The 23,982-nt window shown below is 34.1% G+C and overlaps 1 protein-coding gene across 27 annotated transcripts in view; it reads right to left on the minus strand.

Moving 5' to 3' along the window:
• Positions 1 to 23,982, minus strand: part of LOC126947160 (deleted in azoospermia protein 3-like) — a 64,663-nt gene that overhangs the window by 10,589 nt on the left and 30,092 nt on the right. For 2 of the 27 annotated variants that reach the window (XM_050777840.1, XM_050777835.1), the window contains 16 exons: positions 23,250 to 23,321; positions 22,463 to 22,513; positions 20,504 to 20,575; positions 19,719 to 19,769; positions 17,509 to 17,580; positions 16,727 to 16,777; positions 14,095 to 14,145; positions 12,211 to 12,282; positions 11,423 to 11,473; positions 9,535 to 9,606; positions 8,740 to 8,790; positions 6,830 to 6,901; positions 6,038 to 6,088; positions 4,152 to 4,223; positions 3,352 to 3,402; positions 1,725 to 1,796 (listed from right to left, as the gene is read on the minus strand). In XM_050777840.1, coding sequence (XP_050633797.1) covers positions 1,725 to 1,796; positions 3,352 to 3,402; positions 4,152 to 4,223; positions 6,038 to 6,088; positions 6,830 to 6,901; positions 8,740 to 8,790; positions 9,535 to 9,606; positions 11,423 to 11,473; positions 12,211 to 12,282; positions 14,095 to 14,145; positions 16,727 to 16,777; positions 17,509 to 17,580; positions 19,719 to 19,769; positions 20,504 to 20,575; positions 22,463 to 22,513; positions 23,250 to 23,321 — 984 coding nt within the window. Of the gene's footprint in view, positions 1 to 1,724; positions 1,797 to 3,351; positions 3,403 to 4,151; positions 4,224 to 6,037; positions 6,089 to 6,829; positions 6,902 to 8,739; positions 8,791 to 9,534; positions 9,607 to 11,422; positions 11,474 to 12,210; positions 12,283 to 14,094; positions 14,146 to 14,918; positions 14,952 to 16,726; positions 16,778 to 17,508; positions 17,581 to 19,718; positions 19,770 to 20,503; positions 20,576 to 22,462; positions 22,514 to 23,249; positions 23,322 to 23,982 lie in introns of all 27 variants that reach the window. The other 25 variants (XM_050777837.1, XM_050777836.1, XM_050777838.1 and 22 more) reach the window with 25 other exon arrangements.

The following is a 23,982-nucleotide window of genomic DNA, read 5'->3' on the forward strand; positions in this document are numbered from 1 at the left end:
CAGTAAATGTTAGAAACAAGTAGGGATTTTTTTTCTAGCCTTCGTTCACAGAACAAAAAAGCAACAGAGGTATACCCTACACGTTTCAAGTACATGGAAAACGTCAACAAATAAGAGACACTGAAGAACTATTTCACTACTATTCTGTTACTGTATTTTCCATCAAAGAAAATATCTTTTAAACTAAGACATATATAAAATGAACTAAGAAGAATATAAACGTTATTTATCACCAATAAGTGACAGAGTATGTCAAATCCTACTTTAAGTATCAATGTAACCAGGATCAGAGAAATTAGATGCCAGAAACTTATAGGATTTACAGATATATACTAAACCACATGAGAAGTCTACCCATTCCAGAAGCAGAATATACCCAGAAGTCAGCAATTTATATGAGGAGGCATCTGGAAATCACTTAAAATAAAGGATATCTACATGACTTGCTAACCTTAGAGAAGAATAAAGTAGGCAGACACAAAAGGAGAGCTGCTTTTATTCACTTTAGGAACTGGTTATATGGAGGGAAAGCAGCTCAGGTGATTTAGAGGTAATACTCTTGTTTATTCCCACTCTTATTTAAGAGTAATTAACAGCAAAACATTTCTGTTTCTCTTCAAGAAATTTTTTATTGCTGGTAAAGCCAGAGGGAGATTCTAGAGGGATACATATTAATTCTCAAGCCACATTACTACTACCTTTCTTAGATTATATAGTCTATCATCATGTGGACCAGCCATTGCTTAACTACACAAAAACCTGAGAGAAAAAGGCACTGTTGCTCCCTCTAGAGTTTATAATTGGGTTAACAAGAAAGTAAAAAAATAAAATAAAATAAAACAATAATATGAAGAACCACTTAAAAATATTTATAGGCATATATGACACAGAAAAAAAGCAAGAATGAACAGGGAGTGTATGTTTGGCTAATTCACTTAACTTCAAGTACAACATAACCCCTTTGCTCCCCAACAGGCCACTGTGGTGGCATCTTAAAAAAAAAAGAAACCAAAACTATTAAATTATTCCTACACATTTTCAAAACACATGAGACATACAATATTGAAGTACTTATTCTGCTATCTCCTTTTTTTAAAAGAAGTAACAGAATCGAAAAACGTTAAATACTTTGTGTTTCTAGTCCCTGACGTTCTTGTAACTCACATACATGAAACCTCCCATTTTTCCCAATTTTCTGGAGTTGGCGCTGTGGAAATCTCAAAGATACTAGTTCTTTCTGTTAATTACCATAGATATAATTATGGGTCATAGATAGTCATATCTATAAAAAGAGATCCAGAGAACTACCATCATGAAACAGCCAACTAAAATAAAAATATAATTGGAATGCTGTGCTCCAAAAAGCGGGTGGTAATTTCATTTCACTCTATCTCCCTAAAAAATTCATGAAAGTCAGTATGGATATTTCATCCAGCTATTTGACAGTAATGATGAAAACCACATTCTGATATAAAGAAGGGGACACCAAATCTCAGAAAACAGTTCTACAGAAAAGTTATTGCCAAGTATATTCCTGTCAAAACATTACTCCATTACTTCTAAATAATACAGAGGTCTTCATTCCAGACTAATGCCAAGTGTTTCTTAAATTTTATGCACACTTCACTAGTTTAAAATGACCAACTATTCAGGCAATTTGTATAAACAAGTTAAAGGCCTCAATAATATCTGAAAGCAAATCATTTTACTCCCTCTTACGTTACCTGATAATTATATACAGGCAACTGATGTCCAGTGATGACCTGAACTGGTGGATCTGGATAAGTAGGATATGCCTGAAAATCAATTACACAGAAAGAATGAATTAACATGGTAAATCATTTTTTTTTTAATTAGAAAGAAATATCAATCCCAACATAACAAAAATATGAAAAACTTGAAATTCTAATTATTTTTCTATGTACAACAATGCAGAATTGTAAATGACTGACTGATGAAGAAAGAAATATTTTCTGTCAAGTTCTACCCTTGGGTGTGGAGGGGGAACAGTCAAATGACAAAAGAATTGAGTATTTCACCAGGGTAAGTTTGCTTTACTTATACTGTGTCCTTATGTCTACTCAGAAATTATTTCTTACACTGATGATAAGGCTGCAATAAGACAGATTTCAGTTTAAGTTAAATTAATACATTTGCTATTTGCCTGTAAAAATACTTCTAGACTGTTTTGTATTTGACAATATTATAGGGTAATATGTAGTTCTAGAGATGTTACAGCTTTTTCTGTACTTCATTTCGAAAAACTAAGTGCAGTATACAATCTAATACTGGAAAAGAGACAGTATAATGTCTTCTATGTTTCAATAAATACTTACTGTTTGAAAACATATAGGTAGCAGCACACATGAATACATCCAGATTCAAAAATGGCTCATAGTAAATGTTAGAAACAAGTAGGGCCTCTTTTCTAGCCATTGTTCAGAGAAGGAAAAAGAAGAAGAGGTATACCCTACACGTTTCAAGTACGTGAACTGTCAACAAGTGAGACACACTAAGAACTATTTCACTACTATTGTGTTACTTTATTTTCCATCACAGAAAATGTCTTCTAAACTAGGACATAAATAAAATGAACTAAGAAAAAAATAAACATTATTTATCACCAATAAGTGATAAGAGTATGTTAAATCCTTCTTTAAATAGCAAAGTAAGAGGGATCAGAGAAATTAGATGCCAGAAAATCATGGGATTTATAGATATGTTAAACCATAGCAGAAATCTACCCATTCCAGAACCAGAATATATCCAGAAGTCAGCAATTTACATTAGGAAGCATCTGGAAATCATTTCACATAAAGAATAGCTAGATGAATTGCTAAACTTAGAGAAGAATAAAGTAGGCAGACCATAAGGAGAGCTGCTTTCAAATACTTTAGGAACTAGTTATATGGGGAAAAGCAACGCGGTTGTTACAGAGGTAATACACTTTTTAATCCTTATTTAAGAGTAATTAACAGAAAAACATTGCAAATTTCTTTATCAAATTTTTTATGGTTGGTAAATCCAGATGCAGATTCTAATCAGATACATGTTATTCTAAAGCCAAATTAATACTACCTTTCTTTGATAAAGGCACATTAGGTCTACCTTTCTTTGATTATACAGTCTATCAACAAGTAACTGAACACTTATCATTATGTGGATAAGCCATTGCTTAAGCACACAAAATCCTGAGAGAATAAGGCACTGTTGCTCCCATGGGAGTTTACAGTTGGGTTAAAATTGTAACACATTAATATAAAGAACTATTTAAAAAAATTAATAGGCATATGTGACATGGAAAAAAATCAAAAAAGAAGAGGAAGTATACATTTCACTAATTTGCTTTACCAGAGGTACAACATAACTCCTTTGCTCCCCAACAGGCCAACGTAGTGGAATCTTAAAAAAAAAAAAAAAAAGGAAACCAAAGTTATTCAAATATTCCTACACATTTTCAAAAACACATCAGATACCTAATATTTAAGTACTTATCGTGATGGCTCCTTTGTTATTATAAGAAAAGAAACAGAATGGAAAAAAGAAGTACTTTAGATGTCTAATCCTGACATCCTTGTTGTCACTTCTATAAATAAAACCTCGTGGTTTTTCCAAATTTTCTGGAGACAACATTATGGAACTCTCAAAGATATGAGTTCTTTGAATTTATTGCCACATATATGATTGTATGTCACAGATATATTTGTATCGTTGAAAAGAGACCCAGAGAACTACTATCATGAAGCAAAAAGCTAAAATAAAAATATGATTAGAATTATGTGCTACAAGAATTAGGTAATAAACTTGATTTCACTGTATCTCCCTAAAAAATTGAAGAAAATCAGTCTGGATATTTCAGCCCTTTGACAGAAAAGATGAAAAAATACATGCTGAAATAAAGAGTGGAACACCAAATCTCAGAAAACTGTTTTACGAAAAGTTATTGCCAAGTATATTCCTGTCAAAATATTATTTCCTCACTTCTAAATAATACAGAGGTCTTCATTACACTTATTCAAAGTGTTTTCTTAAATTTCAAGTACATTTCACTAGTTTAAAATGACAAAATATTCACGCAATTTGTATAAACAACTTGAAGGCCTACATAGTATCTGAAACTAAAACATTTTGCACTCTCTTCAGTTAGTTACCTGATAATTATATACAGGCAAGTGATGTCCAGTGATGACCTGCCATGATGAATTTCGGTAAGTAGGATATGCCTGAAAATAAATTTCACAGAAAGAAAGAATGAATATGGTAAAACATTCTTTTAATTAGAAATAAATATCATTTCCAATATAACAAAAATATGAACTTTAAAATATTAATTATTTTTCTATTAACAACTATGAAGAATTCTAAATGAATGAATGTCGTTAAGAAGAAAGAAACATTCTCTGTCAATTGCCACCCTTTGGGAGAGAGGGAGAACAAATGACACAGAAGTGACTACTACACCAGGTAAAGTTTACCTTATTCATAGCGTGTACCTCAACCCACTCAGAAGTTATTTCTTATACTGGTGATAAGGCTCTATTAAGACAATTTCAATGTAACTTAAATTAATATGTTTGCTACTTCTTTGTCAAAATACTTCTAGACTGTTTTGTATTTGACAATATTATAGGACAATATGAAGTTCTTCTACAGATGTTATGGCATTTTCTGTATTTCATTTTGAAAAACTAAGGGCAGTATATAATCCAAAAGTGAAAAGAGACAGTATAATGTCTTCTATGTTTCAATAAATACTTACTGATTGAAAACATATAGGTAGCAGCATACTTGAATACACCTAGATTCATTAATGGCTCACACAGAATGTGAGCAACAAGTAGGGCTTTTTTTCTAGTCATCGTTCAGAGAAGGCAAAAAAAAGCAGAGGTATACCCCTACATTATTCCATTACATGGAAAATGTCAACACATAAGACACTGAAGAACTATTTCACTACTATTTTGTTACTTATTTTCCATCAAAGAAAATGTCTTTTAAACTAAGACATAATAAAATGAACTAAGAAGAAACTAAACGTTATTTACCGCCAGTAAGTGATAGAGTATGTCAAACCCTTCTTTAAATATCAAAGTAGCCAGGATGAGAGAAATTAGATGCCAGAAACTCATGGGCTTTATAGATACAGTAAAACACATCAGAAATCTACTCATTCCAGAACCACAATATATCCAGAATTCAGCAACCTATATGAGGAGGCATCTGGAAATCATCTCAAGTAAAGAATAGCTAGGTGAACTGTAAACTCAGAGAAGAATAAACTAGGCAGACGCGTAAGGATAGCTGCTTCCAAATATTTTTGGAATTAGCTACATGGGAGGAAAGCAGTTCAGATGTTTTAGAGGTAATACTCTTATTTTTTGTTCCTATTCTTATATAAGAGTAATTAATAACAAAATATTTCTGTTTCAGTTCAACAAATTTTTTTTTTATGGCTCATAAAGTCAGAGGGAGATCCCAGGAAGATACATGCTCATTCTAAAGCCACATTAATACTATCTTTCTTGGATTATATAGTCCATCAACAAGTAACTGAACACTGATCATTATGTGGACCAGCCATTGCTGAAGCATCCAAAACTCAGAGAGAGAAAAAGGCACTGTTGCTCCCATGGGAGTTTATAATTGGGTTAAAAAAAAAGTAACAAAACATAACACATTAATATAAAGAAGGATTTTTTTTTTTTTTTTTTTTAAGACAGATTCTCACTCTATCACCCAGACTGGAGTGCAGTAGTGCCATCTTGGCTCACTGTAAGCTGTGCCTCCTGGGTTCACACCATTCTCCCACGTCAGCCTCTGGAGTAGCTGGGACTACAGGTCCCCACCACCACTCCCACCTAAATTGGTGTTTGTATTTTCAGTACAGATGGGGATTCACAGGGTTAGCCAGGAAGGTCTCGATCTCCTGAACTTGTGATCTGCCCAACTAATGATTTAAAAACACTGGTAGGGCACATATGACATGGAAAAAAACCAAGAAGGAATAGGGAATATATGTCTGACTAATTCACCTTACCAGAGGTACAGTGTAATTCCTGGGCTCCCCAACAGGCCACTGTGGTGGCATCTTGATAAAACAAAAAGGAAACCAAAATTATTTAAACATTCCTATACATTTTCAAAAACGCATGAGATACACAATATTGAGGTACTTATCATGCCAGATCATTTGTTATCATAATAAAAGGAACACAATACAAAAAAGAAGTACTTTAGGGTTTCGAATCCCCGAAGTTCTTGTTATTTCTACATATAATACCTCACCCTTTACCTAAGTTTTCTGGAGATGTCATTATGGAAATCTCAGAGATACTAGTTCTTTCAATTTATTACAATAGATATGGAAATGGGACATGGATATAGTCATATCTACGAAAAGAGACCCAGGGAACTACTATCACGAAGCAGCAAGCTAAAATAAATATATAATTGGAATTCTATGATCTAAGAATTGGGTAATAATTTTATTTCACTCTATATCTCTACAAAATTCATGGAAGTCACCTTGGATGTTTCAACTCTTTGATAGCAAGGATGAAAAAAAAATACATGCTGCAGTACAGAAGCGGACACTAAGTCTCCAAAAATGTTCTACAGAAATGATATTGCTTCGTGTATTTATGTCAAAATTTATTGCATTGCTTCAAAATAATACAGAAGTCTTCATTGAAGACCAATTCTAAGTGTTTTCTTAAATTTATGTACATTTCACTAGTTAAAATGACAAAATATTCAGGCAATTTGTATAAACAATTTAAAGGCCTACATAGTATCTGAAAGTAAAAGACTTTAGTCTCTCTTCAATTACCGCATAATAATATACAGGAAAGTGATATCCAGTGATGACCTGACATGGTGAATTTCGGTAAGTAGGATATGCCTGAAAATAAATTTCACAGAAAGAATGAATGAATATGGTAAAACATTCTTTTAATCAGAAAGAAATATCATTCCCAATACAACAAAAATATGAACAACTTTAAAATATTAATTATTTCTCTATACACAACTATGAAGAATTCTAAATGAATGACTGTTGTTAAGAAGAAAGAAACATTCTTGGTCAATAGCTACCCTTTGGGAGAAGGAGAATGAATGACAAAAGAAGTGACTACTATACCAGGCAAAGTTTACCTTATTCATAGTGTGTACCTCTGCCCACCCAGAAGTTATTTCTTATACTGGTGATAAGGCGCTATTAAGACAGATTTCAATGTAAATTAAATTAATACATTTGCTATTTCTTTGTCAAAATACTTCTAGACTGTTTTGTATTTGACAATATTATAGGGTAATATGAAGTTCTCCTACAGATGTTATGGCATTTTCTGTACTTCATTTTGAAAAACTAACGTCAGTATATAATCCAAAACAGATAAGAGACAGTACAATGTCTTCTGCATTTCAATAAATACTTATTGATTGAAATCATACAGGTAGCAGCATACAACAATACACCTAGAATCAGTAATGGCTCACATGGAATGTGAGCAACAAGTAGGGCTTTTTTTCTAGTCATCGTTCAGAGAAGGCAACAAAAGCAAAGGTATACCCTTACATTATTCAAGTACATGGAAAATGTCAACAAATGAATACTGAGGAACTATTTCACCACTCTTTTGTTACTTATTTTCCATCAAAGAAAATGTCTTTTAAACTAAGACCTACATAAAAAGAACTAAGAAGAAAATAAATGTTATTTATCACCAGTAAGTGATAGATACTTTCTTGGATAATATAGTCCATCAACTATATAAAGAAGGCAAATCCTTCTTTAAATATCACAGTAGCCAGGATGAGAGAAATTAGATGCCAGAAACTCATGGGCTTTATAGGTACGGCAAAACACATCAGAAATCTACCCATTCCAGAACCAGTATATATCCAGAATTCAGCAATCTATATGAGGATGTATCTGGAAATCATTTCAAGTATAGAATACCCAGATGAACTGTAACCTCAGAAAGAATAAACTAGGCAGACGAACAAGGACACCTGCTTTCAAATATTTTTGGAACAGGCTACATGGGGGCAAGGCAGTTCAGATGTTTTAGAGGTAATACTCTTATTTTGTTGTTCCTATTCTTATTTAAGAGTAATTAACAACAAAATATTTCTGTTTCACTACAACAATTTTTTTTTACGGCTGGTAAAGTTAGAGGCAAATCCCAGGCAGATACATGCTCATTCTAAAGGCATATTAATATTACCTTTCTTGGATTATATAGTCTATCAACAAGTAACTGAACTCTGATCATTATATGGACCAGCCATTGCTGAAGAACCCAAAACCCAGAGAGAGAAAAAGGCACTGTTGCTCTAATGGGAGTTTATAATTGGGTTAAAAACAAAGTAACAAAACATAACACATTAATATAAAGAAGGATTTTTTTTTTTTTGAGACAGAGTCTCACTTGCAACCAGACTGGAGTGCAGTGGTGCCATCTTGGGTCCCTATAAGCTGTGCCTCCCGGGTTCACACCATTCTCACACCTCAGCCTCCGGAGTAGCTGGGACTACAGGGGCCTATGACCACAAGCACTTAATTGGTGTTTGTATTTTTAATAGAGATGGGGATTCAAGTGTTAGCCAGGAAGGTCTCGATCTCCTGACCTTGTGATCTGCCCAAAAATGATTTAAAAACATTTGTAGGGCATATACGACACGGAAAAAAAATCAAGAAGAACAGGGAGTGTATGTCTGGCTCATTCACTTTACCAGAGGTACTGCATAACTCCTGGGCTGCCCAACAGGCCACTGTGGTGGTATCTTGAAAAAATAGAAAAGAAACCAAAATTACACAAATATTCCTATACATTTTCAAAAACACATGAGATACACAATATTGAGATACTTATCATGCCAGATCATTTGTTATCATAATAAAAGGAACACAATAGAAAAAAAAGTACTTTAGGTTTCGAATCCCCGAAGTTCTTGTTGTTATTTCTACATATAATACCTCACATTTTACCTAAATTTTCTGGACATGGCATCATGTAAATCTCAAAGACACTAGTTCTTTCAATTTATTACAATAGATATGGTAATGGGTCATAGATATAGTCATATCTATGAAAAGAGACCCAGAGAAATACTATCATGAAGCAGCAAGCTAAAGTTAAAATATAATTGGAATTCTGTGATCTAAGAATTGGGTAATAATTTTATTTCACTCTATATCTCTACAAAATTCATGGAAGTCACTCTGGATGTTTCAGCTCTCTGATGGCAAAGATGAAAAAAAAAATAAATGCCGCAGTACAGAAGTGGACACCAAATCCCCGAAAACTGTTCTACAGAATTATATTGCTTTGTATATTTATGTCAAAATTCATTGCATTGCTTCAAAATAATACAGAAGTCTTCATTTAAGACCAATTCTAAGCATTTTCTTAAATTTATGTACATTTCACTAGTTTAAAATGACAAAATATTCAGGCAATTTGTATAAACAATTTAAAGGCCTACATAGAATCTGAAAGTAAAAGATTTTAGTCTCTCTTCAATTACCGGATAATAATATACAGGAAAGTGATATCCAGTGATGACCTGACATGGTGAATTTCGGTAAATGGGATATGCCTGAAAATAAATTTCACAGAAAGAATGAATGAATATGGTAAAACATTCTTTTAATTAGAAAGAAGTATCATTCCCCTATAACAAAAATATGAACAATTAAAAAATATTAATTATTTTTCTACACGCAACTATGAAGAATTCTAAATGAATGACTGTCTTTAAGAAGAAAGAAACATTCTCTGTCAATTGCTACCCTTTCTGAGGGGAGGGAGAACAATTGACGTAAGAAGTGACTACTACACCAGGTAAAGTTTACCTTATTCATACAGTGTACCACCTTTGCCCACCCAGAAGTTATTTCTTACACTGGTGATAAGGCTCTATTAAGACAATTTAAATGTAACTTAAATTAATACATTTGCTACTTCTTTGTCAAAATACTTCTAGACTGTTTTGTATTTGACAATATTATAGGACAATATGAAGTTCTCCTACAGACATTATGGCTTTTTCTGTATTTCACTTGGAAAAACTAAGGGCAGTATATAATCCAAAACTGAAAAGAGACAGTATAATGTCCTTCATGCTTCAATAAATACTTAATGATTGAAAACATATAGGTAGCAGCATACTTGAATACACCTAGATTCATTAATGGCTCACACGGAATGTGGGCAACAAGTAGGGCTTTTTTTCTAGCCATCATTCAGAGAAGGCAACAAAAGCAGAGGTATACCCCTACATTATTCAAGTACACGGAAAATGTCAACAAATGAGACACTGAAGAACTATTTCACTACTATTTTGTTACTTATTTTCCATCAAAGAAAATGTCTTTTAAACTAAGACATGAATAAAATGAACTGAGAAGAAACTAAACGTTATTTACCTCCAGTAAGTGAGAGAGTATGTCAAACCCTTCTTTAAATTTCAAAGTAGCCAGGATGAGAGAAATTAAATGCCAGAAACTCATGGGATTTATAGATACAGTAAAACACATCAGAAATCTACCCAATCCAGAACCACAATATATCCAGAATTCAGTAACCGATATGAGGAGGCATCTGGAAATCATCTCAAGTAAAGAATAGCTAGGTGAACTGTAAACTCAGAGAAGAATAGACTAAGCAGACAAATAAGGACAGCTGCTTTCAAGTATTTTTGGAACTAGCTACATGGGTGCAAAGCAGTACAGATGTTTTAGAACTAATACTCTTTTTATTGTTCCTATTCTTATTTAAGAGTAATTAACAACAAAACATTTCTGTTTCTCCAAGAAATTTTTTTTTTACAGCTGGTAAAGTCAGAGGCAGATTCCAGGCAGATACATGCTCATTCTAAAGCCACATTAATATTACCTTTCCTGTATTACATAGTCTATCAACAAGTAACTGAACACTGATCATTATGTGGACCAGCCATTGCTGAAGCACTCAAAAGCCAGAGAGGCAAAAAGGCACTGTTGTTCCCTGGGAGTTTATAACTGGGTTAAAAACAAAAGTAACAAAGCATAACACAAAAAATAATGAAGAATTTTTTTTTTCTTTTTTTGAGAAGAGTCTCACTCTGCAACCCAGACTGGAGTGCAGTGGTGCCATCTTGGCTCCCTATAAGCTATGCCTCCTGGGTTCACACCATTCTCTGGTCTCAGCCTCCCGAGTAGCTGGGACTACAGGTGCCCACCACAATGCCCAGCTAAATTTGTGTTCGTATTTTTAGTAGAGACGGGGTTTCACCGTGTTAGCCAGGAAGGTCTTGATCTCCTGACCTTGTGATCTGCCCACCTAAAGAATGATTTAAAAATATCTGTAGGCATATATGACATGGAAAAAATCAAGAAAGAACAGGGAGTAAATGTTTGGCTCTTTCACTTTACCAGAGGTACTGCATAACTCCTGGGCTCCCCAACAAGCCACTGTGGTGGCATCTTGAAAATAAAGAAAGGAAACCAAAATTATTCAAATATTCCAATACATTTGGAAAAACAGATGATATATACAATATTGAGGTACTTATGCTGGCTCCTTTGTTATTATAATAAAAGAAACAAAATAGACAAAAGAAGTACTTTAGGTTTCGAATCCCCGAAGTTCTTGTTATTATTTCTACACACGATAAGTCACCTTTTAGCCAAATTTTCTGGAGGTGGAAATCTCAAAGATACTAGTTCCTTGAATTTAGTAAGGTAGATATGGTAATGGATCATAGATATAGGTATATCTATGGAAAGAGACCCACAGAACTACTATCATGAAACAGCAAGCTAAAATAAAAATATAATTGGAATTCTGTGATCTAAGAATGGGGTAATACTTTTATTTCACTCTGTATCTCTACAAAATTCATGGGAAGTCAGTCTGGATGTTACAGCTCTTTGATGGCAATGATAAAATAAAAAAGTACATAATGCCATAGAGAAGCGGACACCAAATCTCCAAAAACTGCTCTGTAGAAATGATATTGCTTCGTATATTCCAGTCAAAATTTATTCCATTGCTTCAAAATCATACAGAGGTCTTCATTCTAGACCAATTCTAAGTGTTTTCTTAAATTTTACGTACATTCACTACTTTAAACTGACAAAATATTCAGGCAATTCGTATAAACAATTTAAAGGCCTACATAGTATCACAAAGTAAAACCTTTCGCTCCCTCTTCAGTTACCTGATAATTATATACAGGCAACTGATATCCAGTGATGACCTGACACAGTGAATTTCGGTAAATAGGATATGCCTGAAAATAAATTTCACAGAATGAATGAACGAATATGGTAAAACATTCTTTTAATTAGAAAGAAATATCATTCCCAATATAACAAAAATATGAACAACTTTAAAATATTAATTATTTTTCTACATACAACAATGAAGTGTTCTAAATGAATTACTGTCTTTAAGAAGAAAAGAAATATTCCCTGTCAATTGCTACCCTTTCAGAGGGGAGGGAGAACAAATGACATAAGAGGTGACTATTACACCAGGCAAAGTTTAACTTATACATACTGCCCACTCAGAAGTTATTTCTTATACTGCTGAAAAGGCTCTATTAACACAGATTTCAGTATAAGTTAAATTAATATATTTGCTATTTCTTTCTCAAAATACTTCTAGACTGTTTTGTATTTGACAATATTATAGGGTAATATGAAGTTCTCCTACAGATGTTATGGCTTTTTCTGGACTTCATTTTGAAAAACTAAGCGCAGTATATAATCCAAAACTGGAAAGTGACAGGATAATGTCTTCTATGTTTCAATAAATACTAATGATTGACAACATATAGGTAGCAGCATACATGAATACACCCAGATTCATTAATGGCTCATACATAATGTGAGCAACAAGTAGGGCTTTTTTTCTAGTCATTGTTCACAGAAGGCGAATAAAGCAGAGGTATACCCCTACATTATTCAAGTAAATGAAAAATGTCGACAAGTGAGACACTGAGGAACTATTTCATTACTATTTTGTTACTTATTTTTCATCAAAGCAAATGTCTTTTAAACAAAGACAATAAGTAAAATGAACTAAGATGAAAATAAATGTTATTTATCACCAGTAAGTGATAGAGTATGTCAAATCATTCTTTAAATATCAAAGTGCCAGGATGAGTGAAATTAGATGCCAGAAACTCATAAGATTTATAGATATAGTAAAACACATCAGAAATCCACCCATTCCTGATCCACAATATATCCAGAATTCAGTAACCTACATTAGGAGGCATCTGGAAATCATCTCAAGTAAAGAATAGCTAGGTGAATTGCTGACCTCAGAGAAGAATAAACTAGGCACACACATAAGGACAGCTGCTTTCAAATATTTTTGGAACTACCTACATGGGGGAAAAGCAGTTCAGATGTATTAGAAGTAGTAACTTTTTTTTTTGTTCCTATTCTTTATTAAGAGTAACTAATGACAAAACATTTCTGTTTCTCTTCAAGAAATTTCTTTTACGGCTGGTAGAGTCAGAGGCAGATTCCAGGCAGATACATGCTCATTCTAAAGCCACATTAATACTACCTTTCCTGGATTACATAGTCTATCAACAAGTAACTGAACACTGATCATTATGTGGACCAGCCATTGCTGAAGCACCCAAAACCCAGAGAGACAAAAAGGCACTATTGATCCCATGGGAGTTTATAATTGGGTTAAAAACAAAGTAACAAAACATAATACAGTAATATAATGAAAGATTTTGTTCTTCTTGTTTCTTGAGACAGAGTCTCACTATGTCACCCAGACTGGAGTGCAGTGGTGCCATCTTGGCTCACTGTAAGCTATGCCCCCTGGGTCCAAACCATTCTCTGTCCTCAGCCTCCCAAGTAGCTGGGACTACAGGTGCCCACCACAATGCCCAGCTAAATTTGTGTTCATATTTTTAGTAGAGACAGGGTTTCACCGTGTTAGCCAGGAAGGTCTCGATCTACTGACCTTGCGATCTGCCCACCTAAAGTATGATTTAAAAATATTTGTAAGGCATACAGGACATGGAAAAAATCAAGGAAGAACAGGGAGTGTATGTCTGGCTCATTCACTTTACCAGAGGTACTGCATAACTCCTGGGCTCCCCAACAAGCCACTGTGGTGGCATCTTGAAAATAAAGAAAGGAAACCAAAATTATTCAAATATTCCAATACATTTGGAAAAACAAATGATACACACAACATTGAGGTACTTATGCTGGCTCCTTTGTTATTATAATAAAAGAAACACAATAGACAAAAGAAGTGCTTTAAGTTTCAAATCCCCGAAATTCTTGTTGTTATTTCTACATATAATATGTCATCTTTTACCCAAATTTTCTGGAGGTGGAAATCTCAAAGATACTAGTTCTTTGAATTTATTACGATAGATAGGGTAATGGGTCACAAATATAGTCATATCCATGAAAAGAGAGCCAGAGAACTATTATCATAAAGCAGCAAGCTAAAATAAAAATATAGTTGGAATTCTGTGATCTAAGAATTGGGTAATAATTTTATTTCACTCTGTAGATCTACAAAATTTATGGAAGTCAGTCTGGATGTTTCAGCTCTTTGACGGCAAGAAGAAAAAAAAAATACATGCTGCAATACAGCAGCGGCACCAAGTCTCCGAAAACTGTACTACAGAAATGATATTGCCTCATACATTCCAGTCAAAATTTATTCTATTGCTCCAAAATCATACAGAGGTCTTCATTCTAGACTAATTCTAAGTGTTTTCTTAAATTTTACGTACATTTCATTACTTTAAACTGACAAAATACTCAGGCAATTCGTATAAACAAGTTAAAGGCCTACATAGTATCGGAAAGTAAAACATTTTGCTCCCTCTTCAGTTACCTGATAATTACATACAGGCAACTGATATCCAGTGATGACCTGACATGGTGAATTTCGGTAAGTAGGATATGACTGAAACTAAATTTCACAGAAAGAATGAATGAATATGGTAAAACACTCATTTAATTAGAAAGAAATATCATTCCCAATATAACAAAAATATGAACAACTTTAAAATATTCATTATTTTTCTATATATAACAATGAAGACTTCTAAATGAATGACTGTCTTTAAGAAGAAACATTCTCTGTCAATTGCTGCCATTTGGGAGGGGAGAGAGAACAAATGACATAAGAAGTCACTATTACACCCAGCAAAGTTTACCTTATACATACTGCCTACCCAGAAGTTATTTCTTATACTGGTGATAAGGCTCTATTAAGACAGATTTCAATGTACGTTATATTAATACATTTGCTATTTCTTTGTCAAAACACTTCTAGATTGTTTTGTATTTGACAATATTATAGGATAATATGAAGTTCTCCTACAGATGTTATGGCTTTTACTGTGCTTCATTTTGAAAAACTAAGGGCAGTATATAATCCAAAATTGGAAAAGAGACAGTATAATGTCTTCTATGTTTCAATAAATACTTAATGATTAAAAACATATAGGTAGCAGCATACTTGAATACACCCAGATTCAGTAATAGCTCACATGGAATGTTAGCAACAAGTAGGGATTTTTTCTAGTCACCGTTCAGAGAAGGCAACAAAAGCAAAGGTATACCCCTACATTATTCAAGTATATGGAAAATGTCAACAAATGAGACACTATTTCACTATATTTTGTTACTTATTTTCCATCAAAGAAAATGTCTTTTAAACTAAGACATTAATAAAATAAACTAAGAAGAAAATAAATGTTATTTACCACCAGTAAGTGATAGAGTATGTCAAATCCTTCTTCAAATATCAAAGTGGCCAGGATGAGAGAAATTAGAGGCCAGAAACTCATGGGATTTATAGATACAGTAAAACACATCGGAAATCTACCCATTCCAGAACCACAATACATCCAGAATTCAGCAACCTATATGAGGAGGAATCTGGAAATCATCTCAAGTAAAAGAATAGCTAGGTGAATTGCTAACCTCACAGAAGAATAAACTAGGCACACACATAAGGACAGCTGCTTTCAAGTATTTTTGGAACTAGCTACATGGGGGCAAAACGGTACAGATGTATTAGAAGTAATACTTCTTTTTTTGTTCCTATTCTTTTTTAAGAGTAATTAACAACAAAACATTTCTGTTTCTCTACTTTATGGCTGGTAAAGTCAGAGGCAGATTCCAGGCACCATGCTCATTCTAATGCCACAATAATACTACATTTCCTGGATTATATAGTCTATCGAAAAGTTACTGAACGCTGATCAGTATGTGGACCAGCCATTGCTTAAGCACCCAAAAGCCAGAGAGAGAAAAAGGCACTGTCGCTCCCGTGGAAGATTATAATTGGGTTAAAAACAAAGAAACAAAACATAACACATTAATATAAAGAAGAATTTTTTTTTTTTTGAGACAAAGTCACCCTCTGTCAACCAGACTGGAGTGCAGACATGCCATCCTGGCTCATTGTAAGCTGTGCCTTCTGGATTTACACGATTCTCCTACCTCAGCCTCCCAAGTAGCTGGGACTACAGATGTCCCCTACAATGCTCAGCTAAATTGGTATTTGTATTTTTAGAAGAGATAGCGTTTCACTGTGCTAGTCAGGAAGGTCTCAATCTCCTGACCTTGTGATCTGCCCATCTAAAAGATTTAAAAACATATGTAGGGCATGTATGATGTGGAAAAAATCAAGAAAGAAAAGGGAGTATATGTTTGGCTCATTCACTTTACCAGAGGTACTGCGTAACTCCTGGGCTCCCCAACAGGCCACTGTGGTGGCATCTTGAAAAAACAAGGAGGAAACCAAAATTATTCAAATATTCCTATACATTTTCAAAAACACATGATACACACCATATTGAGGTACTTATCATGCCGGATCCTCAGCTATCACAATAAAAGAAACACAATAGACAAAAGAAGTATTTTAGGTTTCAAATCCCCGAAGTTCTTGTTTTTTCTACATATAATACCTCACCTTTTACTGAAATTTTCTGGAGATGTCATTGTGGAAATCTCAAAGATACTCGTTCTTTGAATTTAGTATGATAGATAGGGTAATGGGTCACAAATATAGTCATATCCATGAAAAGAGAGCCAGAGAACTACTACCATGAAGCAGCAAGCTAAAATTAAAATATAATTGGAATTCTGTGATCTAAGAATTGGGAAATAATTTTATTTCACTCTATAAAATTCATGAAAGTCAGTTTGGATGTTTCAGCTCTTTGACGGCAAAGATGAAAAAAAAACTACATGCTGCAATACAGAAGCAGACACCAAACCTCCGAAAAATGTTCTACAGAAATGATACTGCTTCATATATTCCTGTCAAAATACATTCCATTGTTTCAAAATAATACAGAGCTCTTCATTCCAGAGCAATACTAAGTGTTTTCTTAAAATTATGTACATTTCACTAGTTTAAAATGACAAAATATTCAGGCAATCTGTACAAATTAAAGGACTACATAGTATGTGAAAGTAAAAAATTTTGCTCCCTCTTCAGTTACCTGGTAATTATATACAGGCAACTGATATCCAGTGATGACCTGACATGGTGAATTTCGGTAAGTAGGATATGCCTGAAAATAAATTTCACAGAAAGAATGAATGAATACGGTAAAATATTCTTTTAATTAGAAAGAAGTATCATTCCCCTATAACAAAAATATGAACGACTTTAAATATTATTTTTCTATATACGACTAGGAAGATTTCTAAAGGAATGACTGTCTTTAAGAAGAAAGAAACATTCTCTGTCAATTGCTACCCTTTGGGAGGGGTGGGAAAACAAATGACATAAGAAGTCACTATTACACCAGGCAAAGTTTACCTTATTCATAGTGTGTACCTCTGCCCACCCAGAAGTTATTTCTTATACTGGTGATAAGGCTCTATTAAGACAGATTTCAATGTAAGTTAAATTAATACATTTGCTATTCCTTTGTCAAAATACTTCTAGACTGTTTTGTATTTGACAACATTATAGGGTAATAATATGAAGTTCTCTTACAGATGTATGGCTTTTTCAGTACTTCATTTTGAAAAACTAAGGCAAGTATATAATCCCAAACTAGAAAAGTGACAGTATAATATCTTCTATGTTTCAGTAAATACTTAATGATGAAAACATATAGGTAGCAGCATACTTGAATACACCCAGATTCAGTAATGGCTCATACGAAATGTTACCAACAACAAGGGCTCTTTTTCTAGTCATCATTAAGAGAAGGCAAAAAAAGCAGCGGTATACCCCCACATTATTCAAGTACATGGAAAATGTTAACAAATGAGACACTGAAGAACTATTTCACTACTATTTTGTTACTAATTTTCCATCAAAGAAAAGGTCTTTTAAACTAAGACATAAGTAAAATGAACTAAGATGAAAATAAATGTTAGTTATCACCAGTAAGTGATAGAGTATGTCAAATTCTTCTTTAAATATCAAAGTAGACAGGATGAGAGAAATTAGAGGCCAGAAACTCATGGGATTTAAAGATATAGTAAAACACATCGGAAATCTACCCATTCCAGAACCACAATACATCCAGAATTCAGTAACCTACATTAGGAGGCATCTGGAAATCATCTCAAGTAAAGAATAGCTAGGTGAATTGCTAACCTCAGAGAAGAATAAACTAGGCAGACACAGAAGGACAGCTGCTTTCAAATATTTTTGGAACTAGCTACATGGGGGCAAAGCAGTTCAGATGTATTAGAAGTAACAACTTTTTTTAATTCCTATTCTTTTTTAAGAGTAACTAATGACAAAACATTTCTGTTTCTCTTCAAGAAATTTTTTTATGGTTGGTAAAGTCACAGGCAGATTCCAGGCAGATACATGCTCATTCTAAAGCCACATTAATATTACTTTTCCTGGATTTTATAGTCTATCAACAAGTAACTGAACACTGATTATTATGTGGACCAGCCATTGCTGAAGCACCCAAAACCCAGAGAGAGAAAAAGGCACTGTTGCTCCCATGAGAGTTTATAATTGGGTTAAAAACAAAGCAAAAAAAACATAATACAGTAATATAAGGAAGGATTTTTGTTGTTGTTGTTTCTTTTTTTTTTTTTTTTTTTTGAGATGGAGTCTGGCTCTGTCGCCCAGGCTGGAGTGCAGTGGCCGGATCTCAGCTCACTACAAGCTCCGCCTCCCGGGTTTACACCATTCTCCTGCCTCAGCCTCCGGAGTAGCTGGGACTACAGGCGCCCGCCACCTCGCCCGGCTAGTTTTTTTTTTTTTGTATTTTTTAGTAGAGACGGGGTTTCACCGTGTTCGCCAGGATGGTCTCGATCTCCTGACCTCGTGATCCGCCCGTCTCGGCCTCCCAAAGTGCTGGGATTACAGGCTTGAGCCACCGCGCCCGGCCTGTTGTTTCTTTTTTTGAGACAGAATCTCACTCTGTCACCCAGACTGGAGTGCAGTGGTGCCATCCTGGCTCACTGTAAGCTGTGGCTCCTGGGTTCACACCATTCTCCGGCCTCAGCCTCCTGAGTAGCTGGGACTACAGGTGCCCACCACAATGCCCAGCTAAATTTGTGTTCATATTTTTAGTAGAGACGGGGTTTCACCGTGTTAGCCAGGAAGGTCTCAATCTCCTGACCTTGTGATCTGCCCACCTAAAAATGATTTAAAATATTTGTAGGGCATATATGACATGGAAAAAATCAAGAAAGAAAAGGGAGTATATGTTTGGCTCTTTCACTTTACCAGAGGTACTGCATAACTCCAAGGCTCCCCAACAGGCCACTGTGGTGGCATCTTGAAAAAACAGAAAGGAAACCAAAATTATTCAAATATTCCAATACATTTGGAAAAACAGATGATATACACAACATTGAGGTACTTACACCGGCTCCTTTGTTATTATAATAAAAGAAACACAATAGACAAAAGAAGTACTTCAGGTTTCGAATCCCCGAAGTGTTTGGTGTTATTTCTACATATAATACCTCACCTTTTACCCAAATTTCTGGAGGTGGAAATCTCAAAGATACTAGTTCCTTGAATCTAGTATGATAGATATGCTAATGGATCATAGATATAGTTATATCTATGGAAAGAGACCCACAGAACTACTATCATGAAGCAGCAAGCTAAAATAAACATATAATTGGAATTCTGTGATCTAAGAATTGGGTAATAATTTTATTTCACTCTGTATCTCTACAAAATTCATGGAAGTCAGTCTGGATGTTTCAGCTCTTTAACGGCAAGGATGAAAAAAAAATACATGCTGCAATACAGAAGCGGACACCAAATCTCTGAAAACTGTTCTACAGAAATGATATTGCTTCGTATATTCCAGCCAAAATTTATTCCATTGCTTCAAAATCATACAGAGGTCTTCATTCTAGACCAATTCTAAGTGTTTTCTTAAATTTTACGTACATTTCACTACTTTAAACTGACAAAATACTCAGGCAATCTGTATAAACAATTTAAAGACCTACATAGTATCGGAAAGTAAAACACTTTGCTCCCTCTTCAATTACCTGATAATTATATACAGGCAACTGATATCCAGTGATGACCTGACATGGTGAATTTCGGTAAGTAGGATATGCCTGAAAATAAATTTCACAGAAAGAATGAATGAATACGTTAAAATATTCTTTTAATTAGAAAGAAGTATCATTTCCAATATAACAAAAATATGAACGACTTTAAAATATTCATTATTTTTCTATATACAACAATGAAGAGTTCTAAATGAATGACTGTCTTTAAGAAGAAAGAAACATTCTCTGTCAATTGCTACCCTTTGGGAGGGGAGGGAGAACAAATGACATAAGAAGTCACTATTACACCAGGCAAAGTTTACCTTACACATACTGCCCACCAGAAGTTATTTCTTATACTGGTGATAAGGCTCTATTAAGACAGATTTCAGTGTAAGTTACATTAATACATTTGCTATTTCTTTGTCAAAATACTTCTAGACTGTTTTGTATTTGACAGTATTATAGGGTAACACTATTTTGACTGAACCTAGGTGTCCAGGCAAAAATAAACAGGATCTGACAATATTATAGGGTAACAATATTATAGGTAAGTTCTCCTACAGATGTTAAAGCTTTTTCTATACTTCATTTTGAAAAACTAAGGGCAGTATATAATTCAAAACTGGAAAAGAGACAGTATAATGTCTTCTATGTTTCAATAAATACTTAATGATAGAAAACATATAGGTAGCAGCATATATGAATACACCCAGATTCAGTAATGGCTCACACGGAATGTTAGCAACAGCTAGGGCTTTTTTTCTAGTCATCGTTCAGAGAAGGCAACAAAAGCAGAGGTATACCCCTACATTATTCAAGTATATGGAAAATGTCAACAAAAGAGACACTGAAAAACTATTTCACTATATTTTGTTACTTATTTTCCATCAAAGAAAATGTCTTTTAAACTAAGACATAAATAACATGAACTAAGAAAAAAATAAATGTTATTTACCACCAGTGATAGAGTATGTCAAATCCTTCTTTAAATATCAAAGTAGCCAGGATGAGAGAAATTAGAGGCCAGAAACTCATGGGATTTATAGATACAGTAAAACACATCGGAAATCTACCCATTCCAGAACCACAATACATCCAGAATTCAGCAACCTATATGAGGAGGCATCTGGAAATCATCTCAAGTAAAGAACAGCTAGGTGAATTGCTAACCTCAGAGAAGAATAAACTAGGCAGACACAGAAGGACAGCTGCTTTCAAATATTTTTGGAACTAGCTACATGGGGGCAAAGCAGTTCAGATGTATTAGAAGTAACAACTTTTTTTAATTCCTATTCTTTTTTAAGAGTAACTAATGACAAAACATTTCTGTTTCTCTTCAAGAAATTTTTTTATGGTTGGTAAAGTCAGAGGCAGATTCCAGGCAGGCAGATACATGCTCATTCTAAAGCCACATTAATATTACTTTTCCTGGATTTTATAGTCTATCAACAAGTAACTGAACACTGATTATTATGTGGACCAGCCATTGCTGAAGCACCCAAAACCCAGAGAGAGAAAAAGGCACTGTTGCTCCCATGAGAGTTTATAATTGGGTTAAAAACAAAGCAAAAAAACATAATACAGTAATATAAGGAAGGATTTTTGTTGTTGTTGTTTCTTTTTTTGAGACAGAATCTCACTCTGTCACCCAGACTGGAGTGCAGTGGTGCCATCCTGGCTCACTGTAAGCTGTGGCTCCTGGGTTCACACCATTCTCCGGCCTCAGCCTCCTGAGTAGCTGGGACTACAGGTGCCCACCACAATGCCCAGCTAAATTTGTGTTCATATTTTTAGTAGAGACGGGGTTTCACCGTGTTAGCCAGGAAGGTCTCAATCTCCTGACCTTGTGATCTGCCCACCTAAAAATGATTTAAAATATTTGTAGGGCATATATGACATGGAAAAAATCAAGAAAGAAAAGGGAGTATATGTTTGGCTCTTTCACTTTACCAGAGGTACTGCATAACTCCAAGGCTCCCCAACAGGCCACTGTGGTGGCATCTTGAAAAAAAACAGAAAGGAAACCAAAATTATTCAAATATTCCAATACATTTGGAAAAACAGATGATATACACAACATTGAGGTACTTACACCGGCTCCTTTGTTATTATAATAAAAGAAACACAATAGACAAAAGAAGTACTTCAGGTTTCGAATCCCCGAAGTGTTTGGTGTTATTTCTACATATAATACCTCACCTTTTACCCAAATTTCTGGAGGTGGAAATCTCAAAGATACTAGTTCCTTGAATCTAGTATGATAGATATGCTAATGGATCATAGATATAGTTATATCTATGGAAAGAGACCCACAGAACTACTATCATGAAGCAGCAAGCTAAAATAAACATATAATTGGAATTCTGTGATCTAAGAATTGGGTAATAATTTTATTTCACTCTGTATCTCTACAAAATTCATGGAAGTCAGTCTGGATGTTTCAGCTCTTTAACGGCAAGGATGAAAAAAAAATACATGCTGCAATACAGAAGCGGACACCAAATCTCTGAAAACTGTTCTACAGAAATGATATTGCTTCGTATATTCCAGCCAAAATTTATTCCATTGCTTCAAAATCATACAGAGGTCTTCATTCTAGACCAATTCTAAGTGTTTTCTTAAATTTTACGTACATTTCACTACTTTAAACTGACAAAATACTCAGGCAATCTGTATAAACAATTTAAAGACCTACATAGTATCGGAAAGTAAAACACTTTGCTCCCTCTTCAATTACCTGATAATTATATACAGGCAACTGATATCCAGTGATGACCTGACATGGTGAATTTCGGTAAGTAGGATATGCCTGAAAATAAATTTCACAGAAAGAATGAATGAATACGTTAAAATATTCTTTTAATTAGAAAGAAGTATCATTTCCAATATAACAAAAATATGAACGACTTTAAAATATTCATTATTTTTCTATATACAACAATGAAGAGTTCTAAATGAATGACTGTCTTTAAGAAGAAAGAAACATTCTCTGTCAATTGCTACCCTTTGGGAGGGGAGGGAGAACAAATGACATAAGAAGTCACTATTACACCAGGCAAAGTTTACCTTACACATACTGCCCACCAGAAGTTATTTCTTATACTGGTGATAAGGCTCTATTAAGACAGATTTCAGTGTAAGTTACATTAATACATTTGCTATTTCTTTGTCAAAATACTTCTAGACTGTTTTGTATTTGACAGTATTATAGAGTAACACTATTTTGACTGAACCTAGGTGTTCAGGCAAAAATAAACAGGATCTGACAGTATTATAGGGTAACAATATTATAGGTAAGTTCTCCTACAGATGTTAAAGCTTTTTCTATACTTCATTTTGAAAAACTAAGGGCAGTATATAATTCAAAACTGGAAAAGAGACAGTATAATGTCTTCTATGTTTCAATAAATACTTAATGATTGAAAACATATAGGTAGCAGCATATATGAATACACCCAGATTCAGTAATG

Source organism: Macaca thibetana, chromosome Y (genome assembly GCF_024542745.1).
Source record: "Macaca thibetana thibetana isolate TM-01 chromosome Y, ASM2454274v1, whole genome shotgun sequence".
NCBI classification, from domain to species: Eukaryota; Metazoa; Chordata; class Mammalia; order Primates; family Cercopithecidae; genus Macaca; species Macaca thibetana.